This window comes from Amphiura filiformis, chromosome 2, assembly GCF_039555335.1.
Source record: "Amphiura filiformis chromosome 2, Afil_fr2py, whole genome shotgun sequence".
In the NCBI taxonomy this organism is placed as follows: domain Eukaryota; kingdom Metazoa; phylum Echinodermata; class Ophiuroidea; order Amphilepidida; family Amphiuridae; genus Amphiura; species Amphiura filiformis.
This window is the reverse complement of record NC_092629.1, coordinates 67,738,731-67,759,811: the sequence shown is the minus strand read 5'-3', so window position 1 is coordinate 67,759,811 and position 21,081 is coordinate 67,738,731. Positions and strand designations below refer to the sequence as shown.

At 37.2% G+C, this 21,081-nt stretch overlaps 1 protein-coding gene and 1 pseudogene across 1 annotated transcript; one reads left to right on the top strand and one right to left on the bottom strand.

Annotated features, from left to right (window-relative positions):
- Positions 1-813: 813 nt before the first annotated feature.
- Positions 814-15,767, top strand: LOC140146546 (retinol dehydrogenase 11-like). The gene is made up of 5 exons (XM_072168422.1): positions 814-1,032; positions 4,518-4,760; positions 5,866-6,068; positions 6,897-7,114; positions 13,584-15,767. Exons 1-5 carry the CDS (start codon positions 882-884, stop codon positions 13,780-13,782), a joined length of 1,014 nt encoding a protein of 337 aa, XP_072024523.1. The 5' UTR covers positions 814-881; the 3' UTR covers positions 13,783-15,767.
- On the bottom strand, positions 8,010-8,125 carry LOC140146896 (small nucleolar RNA U3; annotated as a pseudogene).
- Positions 15,768-21,081: the final 5,314 nt, after the last annotated feature.

The window sequence follows — 21,081 nt, the reverse complement described above, 5'->3', positions numbered from 1 at the left end:
AAAAATCCTATTTGTTATGGGGTTCAGATCTCACACCACCAAATCAGAGTCCCAAAGAGATATGTGCTAAGTTTGCCTTAAGAAAACGTCATTTTTTTCTTCACAGGAGCGACTCAGTTTTAAGCGACAGCTATGATGGTTGAAATCAACCCTTGCCTGATCCCTCTGGCTGGGAAAAAATATAGGTTGACCGTCATTATTTTTTACGACTGGCCCTCGAAGTATACGACGTCCGGGAATTACCTATTTTACAGGCAAAAAACATGCCAGTGTTTCTGTAAAGAAAAGGCTGCTTAAAATCATTAAAAGTTATTCGATCTCTCCCATCTGTGGTACACTTGCAGGAATTGATATTACTAATCATGACCAATCCAAATTTGGCTAAAATTATGCACATTTCTGCCCATTTTAATGCTTAAATTGAAGTGAAATTAAGGGCGCACAACCATATAATTATATTTGGTGGTGTGAAATCTGTTCATATGTGTTACATAAATGTTATGTATTTTTTACATAAGTTGTGTAAAACAATACATAACAACTATGTAGTAAAATACATATTAATAGCTGCGGTAAAGGAATCTACACAAAAGTTATGTAAATAAAAGTATTTTTGTACCTATCTGCTATGGTATTTTACATAATTCATGGTTATGTAAATATACCTATTTGCTTTGGAGTTCATATGCTACCTGATGTTATGCATTTTATTTGCATAACCTATGTAAATATGTTTATGTGTGTAGATAGTATACAAATCATGAAATGATTGCTGATGTGTCTTCACTTTGTGTTGATCAGTCACACAACAAAAACATTTCGCGCGTGTATCAACTATTCCCTAAATAATTGAGGTCTTTTTTTGGATAAAATATTACAACATGCTCTCTACACTGTTACTTGGATTGGAGGTATTTGTGGCATTGTTACTCTTCGCGTTGATTTTTGCTTGCATTCATTTCCGGGAATACCAATGGCGTAGAATGTGCGGAAGTAGAACCAAACTAACTGGCAAAACAGTCATAATAACAGGTAGGTCGTGGTGCGTAGAGTCATAATGTTCAATCCTTTTTGTTTGAATTCGTGTAACACTGTAATGTACAGTGTCAACCTTTTTGGGCTGTTGAGGAAGGGCGGCAAAATTTACCTTTTCTGCAGGGGTGGATTGGGATGGGTATCGGACTTCACGGGTTCGTGTTTGCTCAAATGCAGTTGTGCCATATAGTTCCATGTGTACAGGCTATAGGGCATTTAAATGTGTGTGCAGGGGGTCAACATTTTTATTTTCAACATTTTTCATTATATAACTACATTAACATTCGCAGTATTATATAACACCACTTCTATAGCGGCGGCCCTGCTGCCGGGCCGTGATCATTCTGATGGCGACCAAAGGCTAAATTTGGAGGTACAGTTTAAGTCGTTTAACAATAAAATATTTTTAAAACCTTTTCAATAATTTTCCACCCTTTTTCACTTTATCCCGTCCCTTCTACACAGCATTTTTTTATATTCTCCTTGCCGCTCCTTCTTCTTCCGCCGCCCTTCTTTTTTGCCCCCCCCCCTCAATACTTGCATGTGGAATATTCAAAGTTGGTGTGCGATTGCACTGAATGGTATATCTCTCTCCTATTGCTTGATAGGCCTACTGTGTTTTGGAATACTCAATCTTCCCCTATTAATGCCTAATATGACATGCCTGAGGTCTCCTGGCATAATAACCCAGAAGTGTCTTTCTAGCGAGAGACTTTGGGATACTTCACAAAATAGGCTAAAAAGGTTATTTTTCTTTGGGATGTTGAGATGCTGTTTCTTGAACTGACTTTCATCTTTGTCTTCTCATCATGATTATTATAGCATGATAACATCTGTTCTGTTAACTGCATATCTTTTGTCATCTCCTGGTCCAGAGTAACTCCAAGATAAACAGGGCGTGGTCACAGTTCAAGTGCTGGATGTACGTGACCGTGAGATGGATTTTGGCCTCACGGTTGAGTATATGGGAGGCACACCTGTGTCTTTGATGGGCTATAGCTCGTAGGTGGTTATCCTCATAGAACGGTATGAGTTCATCCTGAACATTGAAGAGACGTTTTCAACAACTGTGGAATCTTCATCTTGAGCTCCAATACGGAAATCGTCAGCATAGATAGATACATTGAACAGGGTTGGTTGTTGTAGCCGTTAATGAGGAGAGGTGCAAGCACATTTCCCTGTGGAAGACCATTCTTGAGCGTACGTCATCTGCTCTTCTTGTTTCCCAGCTCAACAAAGAAGAGTCTATCCTTAAAGGGGGGTAACCCTATTGGTTTTGGATATGGATTGTCTTTAAAATTACATATAATATCAAATATTGTCCCCTTTATGCAGCTTTGTGAAAAAACGAGAGATGTTTTTCTGCGTAAATGTGAATAAATAGCAAAATTTGCAATCCAATACTTGGTATGCGTGAATTGCATTCTGGGAAGGCAAGCAACAACATGTGCCGCAATTACGTTCGTCATGTGCCGTGCGTGCGTGGTTGCAGTTGCACTGGTGACATTTCCCCCATTTTCCCCCCATATTTCCCCTTGCAATAATTACGTACATTTCAAATGAATGTAAACAAGTTTGGGTTCAAAAAATGGAGCAGAAAAAGAAACCTCTCACTAACCGATTTTGAACCGGGGACCTCTTGTACAAAAATACGATGCGCTAACCAACTGCGCCACGGAGGCAGCTTCCAATACGTTGGAAGTTTTAAAACTTTATAGTTTCGTTGTCGATCTGAAGTCTCTTCAGCAGTTATTGCGGTTCGCTCTTTTCATACAATGTGAATGACGCGAAACCAAACTAGCTGTTGGGGAAACTGAACATTACGATTTCATTCATAATAATGCCTGCCCAGAAGTCCGAAGTGGTATACAACTGGTAGCCTGTAATTGAGCATGTTTTGCGTGAATTCCCCGGAAATACATCGACCGTGAGTGTCAAATTTCAGGATAGTAATGAGAAAAATATTATCTATTGTGTGATACCAAAAACTCTATCACTTTTGTTAACTGTGTATCTTTTGTCAGCCAGGGTCTAGAAGACATCGATGGTTGACTGTATCGTAAGCTGCTGATAAATCGAAGAATACACCCCCAGGCACCTTTCCTTTCTTGGAACTTTATTCGATGTACTGCGTAAGGTTGAAAACTTGCTGGTTGTTGATTTGACAGGGCGGGTTAAGCCGGCTTGCTCAGGGATGCGGTTTCATCGATAACAGGTGCGACTCTGTTGAGTATTAGGCGTTCAAAGTCACGTGAGATTTCTTCCAGATTTTCGGGAGCTTGTGTGTTTGCCAGATACTGGTTGAGGAGCTGTCGGGGCCACTTCCTTGTCGCAGTTCTAAAGTTTTTGATCTGCTCAGTTGTGATGTTGTCGAAACATTTCGCTTTTCCTGGTTTTAGAATGTAGATTCATGATTCTAGGTCCACCATGGTTAAAAGTTTTGTAAAAACTGTACAGTTTTTACGGTTCAGCTTTTTGCGGTGTTCGACTTGGTTTGCTGTAGTTTTAGATCACCTCTGACTTTGTGGATAGTCGACAAAGCTTTCTTGCAATTAGATGACATGTCTGTTGACTTAATCAAGGAATTTCAGGTCTTTTTGGGCTCTATGGAGATACTTTCTATCACTTTCTTTCCTTTAAAAGTTGTTTCGTCAGAGAAGGGGTATGTCTCAAATATGGTGACATAGGCCTATCCTCATAGAGATAAGAGCTGTCCATTTAGAGTGCAGGGGTGTAATTTACTCTGCAACCTTGTGGGATGTATCTGCGGATTTATCCACAGAGAAGGAAGAACCAGCGGTTGTTTTTTTACCAGCCTTCACAAAATAGCACTACCATGCTGTCGATGATGGCGTTCGGTGACTAAATTCATGCCAGGTATGGTAGGGCGGATGCTGTTACTACTTCGATGTGTCTCTCAAGCAGAGGACATCACACTGGAGATTATTACGCATCGGCTGATAGCATTTTAGATACCTTCGTTATTGAACGATGTGCCTGTCAGCGCAGGTCCTCGAAAGGGTCCTCGTTGTTGTTGTTGTCGTGGAGAATCGTGGTGATGTTTCTTCTGCACATGTTACTTCTTCGTGGTCGTGATAGAAATAATTCAGCTGGTTAGGCTTTGTCGGGCGTCGCGTGTACGTATTATACGGACGCCTCTATCTTGACCTGCAATGCGGATGGTATATCATTTATGCATAGAGGACGTATCTGACAAATGCATTATATACCTACATGCAATTGTAGGCTTTTGCAGGCATCCGGATATAGACAGCCCTCTTTGCAGAGAGGTCTTTATTATGTTCTTCATTATGTTCGTCACATGCGTAGCCAACTGTCGTCTGGAGAAACAAACTAGCTGAAAATGTACCCCAAAACCGTGGCACATTCCCGTATACTTTCAAACAGGAAGAACCACCCGGGGGTCATATATATATATATTATATTCGTCATAACTTTACAATATTCATCACTAAATACAGGTGGTAACGCTGGCATTGGCAAGCAGGCAGCAATAGATCTAGCTCGTCGTGGAGCAAGTGTTATTATCGGATGCCGAAATCCTCAGAAAGCAGAGGCGGCGGTGAATGACATCAGACAATTTTCTGGTAATTTCAAGGTGTACTATAGGCCTCTAGATCTCTCTAGTATGTCGTCTGTTCGAGCATTCGCCGAGTCATTTGTTCAGGAACATGAAAGGCTTGACATTCTGATCAACAATGCAGGTAAAAACTACAATAGCCCTATTTTTGATACTACATTATAAATCATGTTTGTTGATATCAAGAGGGAAATCAAAACATAATGCCATTGATAGACCTATAGTTAACTCATGTATAGTGAATGATTTTCCTACAAGTTATTAGTATAACCTAACCTTGATTCAAAAAAGGTCACTGAATTGTAGCGTTTGTATTTAAAATAATTAATGCATCAATTAAGGGATGGGGTATGAACGTTTGGACAGTATTTATTTTGGGACATTAGAGCACATCAGACATATCGAATTGCATTCTGAATACGAACAATGTCATTCTGATATCAAATAATTTTGACTTTTTGAAATTCGCAATTTAATACACATTTTATGGCAAATCATTAAAAATTGATATTTTTGATATTTAACAGTAATTGAAGTAAACTTTATAAATCTGATGATTTATACTTAAAGTGTATGTAGGTGGGATGAAAAGCCGACGATCAATTGAAAATTTTGACCTTTCGTATTGAAGATATGGATTTTTTTTCCCAAAACACAAAAAAAAAAGGTCGTTTTGGGAAAAAATCCATATCTTCAATATGAAAGGTCAAAATTTTCAATTGACTGTCGGCTTTTCCTCCTGCTACATACACTTTAAAATATATCATTAGATTTATATAATTTACTTCGAGGACTGTTATATATCAAAATTTGAAAAATATCAAATTTTTATAATTTGTCATAAAATTTGTATTATATTGTGATTTTCAAAAATTATTTGATATCAGAAAGACATGCTTCGTATTCAGAATGCAATTCGATAGGTCTGAGGTGCTCTCATGTCCCACAAAAAATACTGTCGAAACGCAATAAACGCTCATTTTAGATCCCTTAATCACCTATTGTTTTATTGTTATATTATAACTGATGTACTCAGAACGTATGATGGATAATTACTTCGCAATGGTGCATTCGTCAAGTTAATCTCACTTTACACGGTCTCGTGCGATTATCTTGGCTAATGCACTGTGCTCAGTGAATAATTGCACATCATTCAAGCATTGCAAATAGAAATCCATTCATTAAACAACACCTCTAGCATTCAACTTCTTTTCACTTTGTTTACGCAGGCATCGTTTCGGGGAAACCGGGAGAAAGAACGTCGGAAGGCCACGATATTGTTTTTGGGACAAATAATTTTGGTCATTTTTTGCTTACAATGTTGTTATTAGACGTATTGAAAGCAAGCGACCAAAGCCGAGTGGTAAATGTTACGTCAAGAATTCACAAGTTAGCGACTAACTTGGATATGACTCCGTTGAGAGATGAACAGGTGAGCTGATATATAAAAAATTTATCCATAGGTTATACAGGCTGTATCACAAACCAGTGCAATATTATTGCTACTCATAAGCTCATCAGTTGCAAGTGATTATAGACAAGACTGTAACATCAACATTTAACATAATATCCTCAATATGCATTCAAATTGTAAAGTTCATGTTGATCTGGGGCTAAAATAGTCTGAAAGTGAATTTTTTCGCGTGATTTCGCGCAAATGTCCTAGTAACATCGGAACAAAATATGGTAGTTCGCTCTATATTATACGTAAACCAAAACCTGGCCACTGACTTGAGTGCACATGCCTTCCTCGGCACGTGAGTTCGAGTCTCCAAATTTTGGCCTGGCTCAGGGCCCCCATAAGGTAAATCCCGCCCTGATTAAAAGGGCTCGTACTGCTCCTTGTCCATGGGCCCCGGATGTTCTTGGTACGCCCCTGAGGGAAAGCATGTAGTTTACGGAGTTATGTTGTTGGGGTATTTGTTTGCCACATTAAATGCGGATCCAATGTTTTTCCTTCTTCTAAATAGTTGGTTTATGTTTTCTATATCCTTATGGTTCGAAGGTCGTAAACTGAAAAGATTTGTCCCATCATATGCTGTTCCTCGCTGCAGCAGTAAGTATTACTATGAGTGAGAAGGTCATAATTATGTTGGGTCTCCACAGGGTCAACTTCGTAAAGAGACTCGAATTTTCTGAGAAACTGTCGGTTTTTTGTTGTCTTCCAAAATCGATCCAAAATCGTCTCAATTTGAGGGCCATATCCCGGGGCCGTATATCATTAACAGACACTATATTACGTATCTATTTATTTTCACAGGGCAGAACAGTTTATCCGAAACTAAGTGGTTATGCATGCAGCAAACTAGGCAACATTTTGCTCACGAAAGAGTTAGCACGTCGTTTGCAAGACACGTCCGTCACCAGCTTTTCAGTCAGTCCTGGTGGTGTTTACACAAGTTTATTTCAATCGGGATCAAACGCCACATATTCTCTACGTGATTTGCTCTTTCAATTACTAGTGCGTCCGGTTTTTTGGTAAGATAAATGATGACGATATGATAGTTTTAATAATCAGAGCCCGGGAATCAGAGTAACTGCATGGTAACTTGTAGCTAGAGTGAAACGATTATAGTATCACTGCTGGTATTGTGTTTTTTCTGACAATGATTAACGATTATATATGGTTGGTCCTTATAGTTCGATGACCTTCTTCCCGCCAAAATCGACATCGGTTCAATTGCTATCACGCACTTGTGTGTAGCTCATGATGTCAACTTTCTAATGGAGCGATTTACCGAATATGGTGCAACTCTCATTCTTATTACAAGACTTCTCTACCCTGGGCCCTACCCCAACCCTAAACCAAAAACTCCGTAAAAAGGACTGGACTCAAGCTAGCAAGTTGTACCCTATTTTTAATTCGGTAATTGTATCCTTTAAGGGTACTAACCCAGATAGCATGGCAATGGTGGCCCAATGAAGGGCCAATGTTTGAGTTCAATTGGCCCAACATTGGCTGACAGTATTGGGCCAATCATGTTTTGCTCATGGGCCCAAGGTTGGCTCAATATTGGGCTTGGGCCAATGTTGGCTTGGGCCAGATAGCATGGCAATGGTGGCCCAATGAAGGGCCAATGTTTGAGTTCAATTGGCCCAACATTGGCTGACAGTATTGGGCCAATCATGTTTTGCTCATGGGCCCAAGGTTGGCTCAATATTGGGCTTGGGCCAATGTTGGCCCAGCTTGGCCCAAACCTTGTCACAGTTATTGAACCAACATTGGGCCTGTACCTATTTCTCATTGGCAAACAATTGGCTGCCAATGTTTTAACAATATGTAATTTTAGTATTGGGCCAATATTGATGCAATGGATTACTTTAATTTTTGGACGTTATTGGCTAGGGAATAGACGATATGTATCATCTCTTGCCCGCTTCGCGGTAAGAGAGGAACACGACTCATCACCGTGGTGTTGAATAGCCATCAAGAGTATTTGATAGCATGGTGACACGTACTTTAGAAATTATCTTTAAAAGTATGGTCTTAGAATTGAAATTGCCGAAAATTCTTGTGTATTTTCTTTGAAATAAATAATCCGTGGTGTTAAATAGCGTTTGCCCTGCGTTTTATCATCCGTGGTTTTGTTTCCTATTATTTCAACTTAGTATAATATTTAGGATTTAAATAAGGTCTTCCAAACACTGGTACTCATCACAATAATTATTTATTACCATATTGTTACCCAATTTGTTACCGAAATTGGTGTGATAACCTATATTGGCTGCCAACATGATGCCAATGTAAAAATTGCCAATTGAAAGCCAAGATTGGCCCAATATTATAAACTGATGTAATGCCAATCAAACGATATATAAAAAGCCAACATTAAACCAATGATTGGTTTATTATTGGCCCGAGATCAGCTGCCAATGAATGGTGAGCCAATATTGGCCCAATATTATATACTGATGTAATGCCAATGCAACTTTTTGCCAATATTTGCCCAATAAGTATATGTTATCTGGGAACACACCGCAGCAGGGGCTATTTTAACGTGCCTCCTGGCATGTTTGCGCAGTGAGATTGAAATTCCGTGCAGTGAGAATTCTGGACTCTAGAAGACTGGACTCAAGCTAGCAAGTTGTACCCTATTTTTAATTCGGTAATTGTATCCTTTAAGGGATCTAAAATGAGCGTTTATTGCGTTTCGACAGTATTTTTTGTGGGACATGAGAGCACCTCGGACCTATCGAATTGCATTCTGAATACGAAGCATGTCTATCTGATATCAAATAATTTTCATTTTTTGAAAATCACAATATAATACAAATTTTATGACAAATTATAAAAATTTGATATTTTTCAAATTTGTGATATTTAACAGTCCTCGAAGTAAATTATATAAATCTAATGATATATTCTTAAAGTGTATGTAGCAGGGAGGAAAAGCCGACAGTCAATTGAAAATTTTGACCTTTCATATTGAAGATATGGATTTTTTCCCAAAAGACCTATTTTTTTTGGTGTTTTGGGAAAAAAATCCATATCTTCAATACGAAAGGTCAAAATTTTCAATTGATCGTCGGCTTTTCATCCCACCTACATACACTTTAAGTATAAATCATCAGATTTATAAAGTTTACTTCAAGTACTGTTAAATATCAAAATATCAATTTTAATGATTTGCCATAAAATGTGTATTAAATTGCGAATTTCAAAAATCAAAATTATTTGATATCAGAATGACATTCTTCGTATTCAGAATGCAATTCGATATGTCTGATGTGCTCTGATGTCCCAAAATAAATACTGTCCAAACGTTCATACCCCAGCCCTTAAGGGTACTAACACACCGCAGCAGGGGCTATTTTAACGTGCCTCCTGGCATGTTTGTGCAGTGAGATTGAAATTCCGTGCAGTGAGAATTCATAATCCGTGCTTAAAATATTTATATGGAATTCGAAAAACACAATAGGGATGCTTTAATACCACCTACAACATGATCACTTTCAGGTAAAATTTCAAAATTTTCGCGCTGCGCGCACAGAACAAACCACCCATTTCCTCATCTTTCTCCAAAACTTTTCAAAGGGGCTCATGCATATTATACATATAGTTTGCGAACCACTAGTATCATCACTTGGCCATTTTATCGTAGAAAGTACCAAGTTTTTTGCTCTTCTCATGTATTTTTTCCACTTTAGCTTCAATACAACAATAAAACTTTTTGTGCGCTTCGCGCGCATTTGTATCATAAGCTTTATGTCGCGAAAAGGTGAGGATTTCACTAAACTTCAAGACATTTTTCCCAACCCCATGTCACAAAGATATCTACGCCCGGCAAAGGGAATAGAGAGAGAGAGAGATTAACCCTATTTTTAGCCCATTTTAGCAAGTCAGCAAACCGACTTCGTAATTTTTATCCCTTTGAAAATGTATTTTTTCATCTCGAACTTTTAGATCCATTCTTTCTAAGTTATATAAATCATGAATATAAATTCTCGGGAAGTTCTCCGGTCCAATGCCTTGATATAAAACTCGTGAGCTCGGGCTTTAACACTCTGAGCCCCGCCAGGGGCATTGACCCTCAACTCCACCAGGGGATCTAAGGCGGATCCCTGGACCCCACCCGTTTGAGCTCGCAACATTGATAACTTGCCTATAAAAATAGTCCTATAATTCCTACAAGTGAGCAAAGTTCAAGTTATTTTATTGACATCACCAAACAAATAGGTACAGTCAAGTTATACAAAAGATACACATATAGAAAATATAAAAGAAAATAAGTAAATTATAAAACTAAACTATTAAACATCTAGGTTACTACGTGCTTGAAAAGCAGAGTTTACAAAAGTAAGAACAGGTTTTATACTATCAAAATCTGTGACACTCATTATTTTTATAAATTTAACATCGTCAGTCAGATTATCAAAGTTATCATACATATCAGTTAAACTTTTCAACATATCTCTACGCAAAGTATCATAAAATAGGCATTTAATAATAACATGAAATTCATCCTCAATCATATTTAAAGTACATAGATGACAAATTCTCTTATGAGGATCTAGTTTAGGTATTAAATGACGCCCCTTTTCAATCATCAAAGAGTGAGCACTGAGTCTTAATCTACTGAAATTTGATCTAAATGCGCGATGAAACATAAGAACATAATTCTCACAATGAAAATTTGTTTTGAACAAACAATAAGAACGAAGTTTAGGCTGATGTTGACACATAAAAGCTAAACATAGAACTTCATAATTGGATTGAAGATTGGAAAGAATATTAACATGAAAATTGTGCTTAGTTAATATGTTTGGTTTATCCCAAATATCTAATCTATCTATACTAGCAAGAATTTTCTTAATACCAGAAGACCATGAGAATAAACCAGTATCACATAATATTCTATTGTCCAAAAGAGCATCAATGGCTAGGGAATTATTCCCATGTAAACAATGATTATTTAAAGACCACCAATATTTAACAGATAAATTCATCATAAAAAGTAACATTGGAAAGCAACCTAATTCACTTCTTACTGCATTGTTAGTGGTTCTTTTATTAACACCAAGAATTAATTTACCAACCTTCACATGTAAAGATTCACCAGGCAAATTATCACACATAGATGTAATATTAGAATCATTTAAATTCTTAAGCAAATAGGGCATCCAAACCTCAGAACCATAATTCAAAATGGGCTGAATAAGAGTAGTGAACAATTTTAGGCTACAAGCAACAGATGAACTATACAAATTATCTCTTATTTTGAAATACGCCTTATTGGCCTTATCTTTCAACTGGTTCATAGCTTTAGTGAAAGAGCCAGATGGAACAAAAATGATACCTAGATAACAATATTCATTCGTTAAGTCTAATGTAACATCACCATATTTAAAAGTATAATTCTTCAGCATGCGACCACTCTTATTAAAGATCATAACATTTGATTTACGAATATTGACTATTAACTTCCACTTATTACAATAATCATACAATTTATCAATAGCACATTGTAATCCTTTAGCACTTTCAGAAATAAGAATTAAATCATCAGCATACATAAGACAGCTCAAGAAAGAATTATTTAAAGTAACTGGATCACAGCTTGTATAAAAAATATGCGGAAGATCATGAAGAAATATATTAAAAAATACCGGGCTAAGAACACAACCTTGTTTTACACCAACACTAGTTTGAAATGAATCTGTAATCTTATCATCACACTTAATGCCAAAAGATACTGAATTATACATATCTTTAATGATATTTAAGAATTTGCCACCAATTCCAACATGGACTAATTTATATAAAAGTGCATTTCCCCATACTGTATCAAACGCTTTAGAAAAGTCAATGAAGCAAACATAAAGATAAGACTTACCAGCACGATTAATATATTTATCAATCAGAGACTTAAGAACTAAAATATGATCACTTGTACGTGAGCCTCTTTGAAAACCAATTTGCTGTTTTGGAATAACAGAGTTGGTAGTAACAAAGGTATATAAACGATTATAAAGTACAATACAAAATAATTTACACAGATTACTAGAAACAGCAATACCACGATAATTACTAGGAGTATTTTTATCTCCCTTTTTATGAATAACAGTGAGCGAACTAGTTCTCCATTGGGAAGGAAAGTTCCTTCCTGGAAGATTAAATTAAACAAATTTGCTAAAGCAGGAGCAAATATATCAATTCCTTCTTTGATCATATCAGGTCTAATGCCATCGATACCAGCAGCCTTACCACTTTTTAAGTGTTTAGCCGCCTGAATGATCTCAGATGGAGAGATTACAAAATCAAGTGAATTAATTTCACTAACATTTAAATTGGACACAAAATCATCAATGTGCTTCTCAAAATTAACATCATTATGCGAAATATTCCTATTCATTAGAGTAAGAAAATGGTCCCACCATTTTTTAGGTGAAATAGGATTGGACAGTTTTTCTTAGAGACGCATAGATCATTATAAATGTTCCAGAAAGCTTGAGGATTGTTGCTTTGAAGATCATCCAACTTCTGAAAATCTTTCTCCGAAAAGCAGATTTCTTGCTAGATAACAACTTAAAGTAACTCTTACGAATCTTGCGATAACTATGAATTAGAGTTAAATTAGTAGGCTGTTGTTTAACATGTTTAATACTACGAGAAAGAGATTTAAGTTTCCGGTAAATCAACTTACAATCATGATCATACCAAGATCATGCAAAGCATTGGACTGCAGAAATTCCCCCTCCCCCTAAAATCATTTTGTTGGGCATTCTTCCAAGTTGCTTTTTTTAAATTCAATGTTAGGGTGAATTTTTTAGTGAAAGTGGAAGATTGTTTATACTCATTTCGTGGGGATTTTTTTTTACCGTGTTCAAAAAGTAACAAAATAAAAGTGACAAGAGTGTTTTGCAGGTTTGTTTGTAGCTTTAGGCTTAGCGTTGCAACTTGCATGTTGCTTTATAATTCAAAAGTGTCAAGTGTCCAAACTAATATGGTCAAAAATGAGTCACTAAACTGCGTGAGTTTTAAAAATCTCCAAAATTCGAGGGGAGGGGGACTCCCCTCCAACCAGGGGCGTAGCCAGGTTTGATTTTTTTCGGGGGGGGGGGGTCTGATTTTGTACCTTTTCCAAAAATTGTTTTGACCAAGAAAGCATAAAGAACCTATTTTTTCCCCTCTCCCCTCGCTACGCTCGCAAATGGGCAAAATTGAACCTTTTTGGACCGAAAAGGATTACAAAAACATGTTTTTTGTTTATCACTACGCTCGCAAAGTGGACCTTTTTGGCCTTTGGTGATTTGGGGTGGGGCGTCCCTACGTACGCCCCTGCCTTCAACACCCCTCCCCGCAAGCTCGTCGCCGCAGGTTGTTCACCGAGCTAGACTTCACATCGCCAACGTGTGCAGTGACTCTTTTCTCCTATAGCCCCTGCACCGCAGAGTACCCGCCAGAGTATCTTCGTGACTTTGTTTGTGATGGTTTATTTCCTTCCAGGCTGGTATTAATGAGTGAGAAAGTAGGAGCTCAAACATCAATATACTGTGCAGTGGAAGAGTCTATAACTAAGCATTCTGGAGGTTACTTCTCGAATTGTCAACTAGCAACTAATGAATCTGATCTCGCGAAGGACGAAGGTCTGGCAAAGAAACTATGGGAAATCAGTTGTGATGTCACCGCAGTTTCCATAACATGAATTGCGCCATAAACACGATAAAAGGCACTAAAATGAAGAGACCTACGTGCAACAGATATTTTTATCTTTTAACAAATTCAGGATAAAAAAAATAGTCTTGGAACGATGCACAATCAGTTTAATTATCTAGCCCAATAATGCATATTATTGCAAACAAAGGTATGTTTATTCTAATATTTATCATTATACGGTACACTTATCATACGGAGTCACATTTGTTTCACAGATTTCGAAGATCTTGTACGTCATACTGTTATACAGGGTGAGTCAAAAAACTGCAATAGAGCAAAGAATCGATATTTATGTAAGAACCAATTCGAACTTTCCCAATATTGAAACATTCTATAAATGCCACACTCAATGGCCACCTTCTATGAAAATATGAAGTAAATCACGACTACCGTTTAATTTTTATGAGTCCTTTTGACGCGATACCCAATTTCGTTATTTGTCCACGAGGTGTCGTATTTTGAATGAGAGCACACATTGCACGGTAAAGGCACCAGATCTGAAACTGACTTTAACTTTAATAAGGTTGATTTTGTGTTATTTTAATTTCTTTTTTCTGTTCAAACAAACTTTCTAACATTAGTTTGAGTCCTTCATAACTCACTCGACTCCAACTCTAGTTTTTTTAATCACAATATGTTTAACTTCCTGGATATTAATTGTAATTCACTCCACTTCAATTTGCGCGCATTTCATTTTGACATTTGAAAAACTCGCCTACAAATTTGTATGTTTTTGATAGAGAATAAAAATCTTTAAAGTAAAGGTAAAATGAAAATAACAACAAATAATGTTTCTTCTCCTTAAACAAGACCAAGGACAATAACACTTTGGGTGCTCCATTTTATTTCAATGTCAATGAGGTTAAGAAAATGGCAGTTGTTCCAAATCTACCTTACACAGAGTGGGCTGACATTCAAATTTGAGATGTCTCTTGGACAAACATTAAAATTGGGTAGCGCTATAAAATGTGTCATAAAAACAAAACGGTAAATGCTAATTCCTTAATTTTTTCACACAAGGTCACTGATGGATATACTTTTTATGAAATGTTTTAAAATCAAAAAGGTTCAACTCGGTTCTTAAATAAAAATGGATTCTTTTCTCTATTGCACTTTTTTTTACTCACCCTGTATTTGGTACCACTGTACTGCTGTTGGTGTCCATAATCCAATATGATATCAGAATAAGTACAACAATTCCCCCAAAATGTAGCTATGACGTCATATTATGAGCACACCCTCGCAAATTGGGAAATTCTGGCTATGTATATTTGACATTTTGAGACTGGAAATCACACCGAAAACCATTTCCAGTGTTACTTTAAAGGATGTCAATAACAGCATTATGCCTTATATGTTAGAAAACTAATTTATCAAGCACGAATCACGTGGTTTTATTTAAAACAAACTCATATTGACCATAAAAACGAATAAAACAACCGGGTCTCAACACGCGATATTCAAAATTCCCGCGCCGAAATTGTCAAGTGCAATGACGTCATGGTTCATACTTGATATGTATGCTCAATTGTTGCCAGCCTTCGTTCTATTACTGGGACGTCATTGCACACTGGACAATTTCGTCACCCGGGAATTTTAATTATCGCGTATTGAGAGACGGATGTATTAATTCGTTTTTATGATCAATATAAGTTTGCTTCAAATAAAACCATGTGATTCGTGCTTGATAATTAGTTTTCTAACATATAAAGGCATACTGTTGTGATTGCCGGATATATCCTTTAAGGTTAGCAACTATTCTAAACTCTTGCGATTTGGTAGTTCACAGCATCTTGTGAATGGTCGTAAGCCTTGGCAAAATTGCATTGATCATTTCATTGCGAGTGTGTAGAAGAATCCAAATATCACAGATAATTCATTTGTAGGTCCTGTGGTTCTTGAGTTATGTTGTAAAGAGGGCTGAAACAACAACACTTTTGTAAAACGTGTACATAGCTTATTCACAACAATAAATCAAGCAAATTTTTTAAAGTATATGAGTTGTAGAATGAACTTTTGCAGTGTTTTTCAATAATATATTGATTATTACTCGACCAACAATAGATCATGTAGTCTTAAGCTGTTTTCAGCGGTACTTTTAGTGTGTGGCTATTGTCTACTTGTGATAGTGACCATGAATACAGTGTGATTAGCACCATTTCAGTGGGATTAACAAAGAGCTTGTAATAGAATAGAGTGGCAATAGATTATGTAATGCTTTGTTCGTTTGATGCCGATTAGAGATTGCGACATGCTATTCATAAAAGTGGTACCATTGTTTCGAACAAAGGGGTTCCGCCATTAAATTGGTCACGGATCCGGCATCATATTAACGCTCTACACAACAGGCGAGTATCAAAAAATGACCACAATACAGTCATGTGTAAGGGCAGTCATGTGTAAAGTGGTACCATTGTTCTCACGTATCCCAAATGTGTGTTTGTGTAGGTCTGAAGTCTATAAAGAAGGCTTCAGCTGTCGATGCAATCATCTTTACCACCCACCTGACTTTAGGCGCTTCATTTAAATAAATTGAATGCTCTAGCTGATCGATTACACATCAGAATGGATTAAGGCTGCCATGTCCACATATCTATATTACTCTATAATGGTAAATGGTAATCGCTATACGTATACGTGTAAGTATAAGTATAGGCCTATAAAGGTCATTTTTAACAAATTTCCATTTAATTTTATTTTAAGAAGGAGATTAGTATAGAAATAGTGGCGTACCCAAAGAGGGGAGGGGGTTGGGGTGGGTCAAATTCACCCCTGTGAGAAGTCTTGCGAGGGGATGAGGGGGAAAGAGGGGATATGGAGAATGAGAGAGGGCTGGAGGAAGGGAGAAAGAGGCAGAAATGAAGAGATATGATAAAGACAAGTAGATAAATAGCAATATAAGGAAATTGATAGGAATGAGAGAGGGAGGATGAGAGGGGACAGGGAGAGCGAGGGAGTGATAAAGTGTAGGCCTAGGAAAGAATAAGTACAGAGAAGGGAAAAGAAAAGAATGATGAATACATTTAATAATAATATTAGGCCTATATAATAACTAAACACATAACAGCACTGGGCAGCCATTCGATGATGTCAATGCCTTTATTCGTTACGTAATTAAAACGCCCAGTCAGATGTATTTCACACCTGCCAAACACAAGTCACCCAATTTCGAAAACTGGACGTTGAATGTACACTCTCATGAATATTGATTGGCAACATTTTCCAATATGTCAACGCTCTAATCGGAAAAAATAGAACAATAAACCCTGCAGAGCGTTGGGGATTAATGAATGGCCGCTCTTGCAGAAGTGTTTCAGTCCATTTTTCAGTGTGATCTGGATTGACCTGGATAAAAAATAGCTCTTTTCAGTGCTATCTACTTTTTCAGTGTTACTATATACAGTTACAGTATGAGTTTCAATTCAGTCTCGATATTTCATGGTGTAAAAGTATGAGCAAAATTGATTTACAGTTAAAACTTCTATGAATATGCAAATGTCACCGGTTCTTGATTTTTTCCTAAATATGAATATTTCAACTTAGCTACCAAGTATTAAGAGCCAATTACCCTCTTGCAATAATTTAAGTAAAGAGCAAAATGAAAATGATGGATTTACTGTAGAAACCTGGTGGGCTGCACTAACCCCCCCCCCCTCATCTATGGTAATTTGTGATGGTCAGTCCTACCGGGCTAGGTGAATGGAGTTATCACTAATATTGAGTGCAAATGATTTTAAGGGCGTACTACACCCATATATTGGTTTGATTGGTCTAAAAAATATTTTTTTCATTTATAGCTAGGCGATATATACACGGATCATGTGAAATAAAAATAATTATGAAAAGACATTGTGAAAGTGTCCTTTTCACCCATTTGTCTTAAAGTTGACTGGTTGGTAAGGACGCTTATTTTTTTAGCGATCCACTTTTTACGTCTGTGATGTCAATCTCCATAGGGATGGGCAATACCAGCTTTTGGTACCGATTGTCGATCTAGAGCAGTCAGGGGGTGGGGGCCGAATTTTTAGAAAAAATTTAATTTAATTTTTAAAAAAAGTGGCCGCGGAGCGCGCTTGCGTGACGCAGGGTGTTGTCTGAGGGAGGATGTTCCCCCCTCAGAAGTAAGAAACTTATGCAAAATGAAGATCTAATTGAAGCGATTTGGTGGCAATTTTGGCACTATTACTAGTGAAAAATTTTAGTTTGGCGGCCGAAAATTTGTGAAATGTGCGGTTCATGAAGCCTTTCGTGGACAAGTTTCCCTATTATCATAGGCCTATAAATTGTTTTAAACATAAATCGGCGAAAGCAGAAGCGAAAATGGCCACTTGTATATCGATTACGCAGGGGAGTGTAAAATGAAGAAAATTGAAGTGGACCATTTTGGTACTAGTGTGTACTAAATTTTAGTTTGAAAAAGCCGCAAATTTGTAAAATGACGGTCCATGAAACCTTCCGTGGACAAGTTTTCCCTATAAATTGTGTTAACATGTCGAAAGAAGAGCGAAAATGGTCATATTTTTATCCACTACGCAAGGGGGCCTGTCTGAGGACGGATGTTCCCTCCTGAGAAGTTTGAAAAAATTTGCAAAATGAAGGTCCAATTCAAGCCATTTGGTGCATCATTTTTACACCATTCAAATCAATTGCTTAAAAAAAGGGCCCGAACTCAATTTGCAAAATTTGAGATTCGTAAACAGGGTAGAAACATGCATAAGCCTAAATCGATGTAGGCCTACTATGGAGTCCGTCTTAATCATGACTTTGGTGGCAAAATGTGACGGACCCTGCATATCGGCGGGCCCGCAGTAATTCAGTTTCACATGCTTTTAGGATGCGGACCCGCCTTCAAGCAATGCCTAAAATAATCGCACGGCGCCCGGCGGTGAGGCCATTATTCCGCCTTTCCCCCCTTTCTCTTCTCTCCTTTCCTCTTTTTTTTTTTTTTTTTTTGGACGCAGGGCCTCGGGCGGGCCCTCCGGCCCCCCCCCCTGAATCCGCGCCTGAAACGAGTAGGATGTGTTTGTTCAGGGGATGCGGGGTACGCGTGGCTGTAGGCCTATGTTGTATGACTAAACTTACTCTTCGTGGGTTTACGAATACAACACAGGTGATAATAAAACCAGTAGCAAACATCACTTGAATCAACTAGATGCAACAAGTTTACAACTTTCTTTTTAATTAAAGCCTTATTAATGTACGATCGTTTTAAATTTTTAGATTTTTCCTTTTTTCTTCCAAAATTATAAAATAGTTAAAGGCCCATTCAGTAGGTTGCTCATCCGGACGATCGTAAAAATCATCAAAATTCAGATTTTTGTACCTTTGTCATTGTCATAGATGTGCTAAACATAGCCTGCGAGTGGTTCAGCCGGAAGACATTTTACACGAATCTGTAATTTAGATAACTGACAGTATCTAAATTAGCTAACTTCGTCAAATTTGTCATTTCAAAAATACCAAATGACAGGCTTATCCTTCAAACAATTTTAGTTTTTTTACACTTGCGCTGGGATCACTAAATGGGTCTTTAATATGCAATCATTATGAAAGTTCCCAATACATTTGGAGGCGAAAAACATTGGAAATTTGCAAAAAAACAACATTATAAACTTCACCTCTATCACTCGAAATATCTCGCACACATTGCGCCATTGCAACAAGTTGCGACAAATCAACATTTTTGTCCCAAACACATGTACTTGCGATAGCGTTTACATGATAATTCGGTGTTAGTGTTTTACTGAGATGGCGACTCTAAAAATCGCCTAGAACTAAAAACCAAGCATTACTTATCATTAAGATTTTACTGTTTCAAACCTGAAACAGATGTGCTGGCTAGCGAACACAAATTTTGCATATCATTGTCAACCTGAAGGGGAAAAAACAAGTTTATTTTCTTTAATAATGATAAGTGATGCCAAGCATGTGTTTTCAAAGGTGCGCATAATTAATGCATTTCCAAAAAATATATATTTTGGTACTTTTAGGGTCTGACATTAATGCTTAATTTGTGCGTGTGACTGGTTTCACGGTAGCAATTCTGAAATTTTAGATATACTCCCCGGATATACTCCCAATTTGTAAAAGTGCCCCCATGTACCGCTTTTGGGCCATGTCCCTTAAGCTACATCGATATTTCTCATTTCTTCAAAACATGCAAAAAACCCGCAAAAAAATGCGATGGGTGTAGTACCCCCTTAAGGAACCAGAATGCAACAATAATGCACAGTATTTTGTGTGGTACCTGAGAACACATACACTACAAACTGCATGCAACATCCCTCTATCTCTAGGGACCGCTATCTCTATGGTTCGCTATCACTAATGTGTAAAGTCTATGGAGTTGAGAATCCAGCTATCTCTAATAGAGGAAATGGTTCGCTCCTACCTAAAAAAGGTCCGCTACTTCGCTAGTTTCGCTACTGAGTTGTAAGGTTCGATATCACTAATTTTAAATAAGGCTCGCTATCACTAATTTTAAATAACGTTCGTTATCACTAATTTTGAATAAGGCCCGCTATCACTAATTTATTGAAGGTTCGCTATATCTAAGGTTCGCTATCCCTAATTGCAATTAAGGTTCGCTATACCTAAGGTTCGCGATCACTAGTTTTAATTAAGGTTCGCTATCTCTAAAATTCGCTATCACCATGATCACTAATTTTGATTAAGGTTCGCTATACCTAAGGTTCGATATAACTAATTTTAAATAAGGCCCACTATCTCTAATTTTAAATAAGGTTCGCTATCTCTAATCTAAATGGCCCGCTAACTGTAATTTTCAATAAGGTTCGCTATCTCTAATTTAAATTAGATAGGCATATAGCGGGCCTTATTTTGAATTAGAGATAGCGGGCTTTATTTTAAATTCGAGATAGAGAACCTTATTTTAAATAAGATATACGGTAGTGGGCCTTATTTTACTAGAGATAGCGAGCCTTTTTTTAAATTAGAGTTAGTGGACCTTATTTAAAATAATTAGAGATAGCGAACATTCTTTAAAATTAGTGATATCGAACCTTAGAGATAGTGAATCTTAGAGATATCGAACCTTAGAGATAGCGGGCCTTATTTAAAATTAGAGATAATGAACCGAGGGATACCGGGCTTCTAAAAATTAGAAATAGCGGGCCTTATCTAAAATTAGTGATAGCGAACCTTAAATATAGCGAACCTTAAATAAATTAGTGATAGTGTGCCTTATTTAAAATATGTGATAGCGAACCTTATTTATAGTGGACCTTTTTTGTAATTAGCGATAGCGAACCTTAGATATAGCGAACCT

Bases quoted from the DNA above. Each gene is read 5' to 3' on its own strand.
- LOC140146546 (XM_072168422.1), top strand. From the start codon at position 882: ATGCTCTCTACACTGTTACTTGGATTGGAGGTATTTGTGGCATTGTTA. The intron at 1,033-4,517 runs GTAGGTCGTGGT...CACTAAATACAG, and splicing joins CAAAACAGTCATAATAACAG to GTGGTAACGCTGGCATTGGC. The intron at 4,761-5,865 runs GTAAAAACTACA...TTGTTTACGCAG, and splicing joins CATTCTGATCAACAATGCAG to GCATCGTTTCGGGGAAACCG.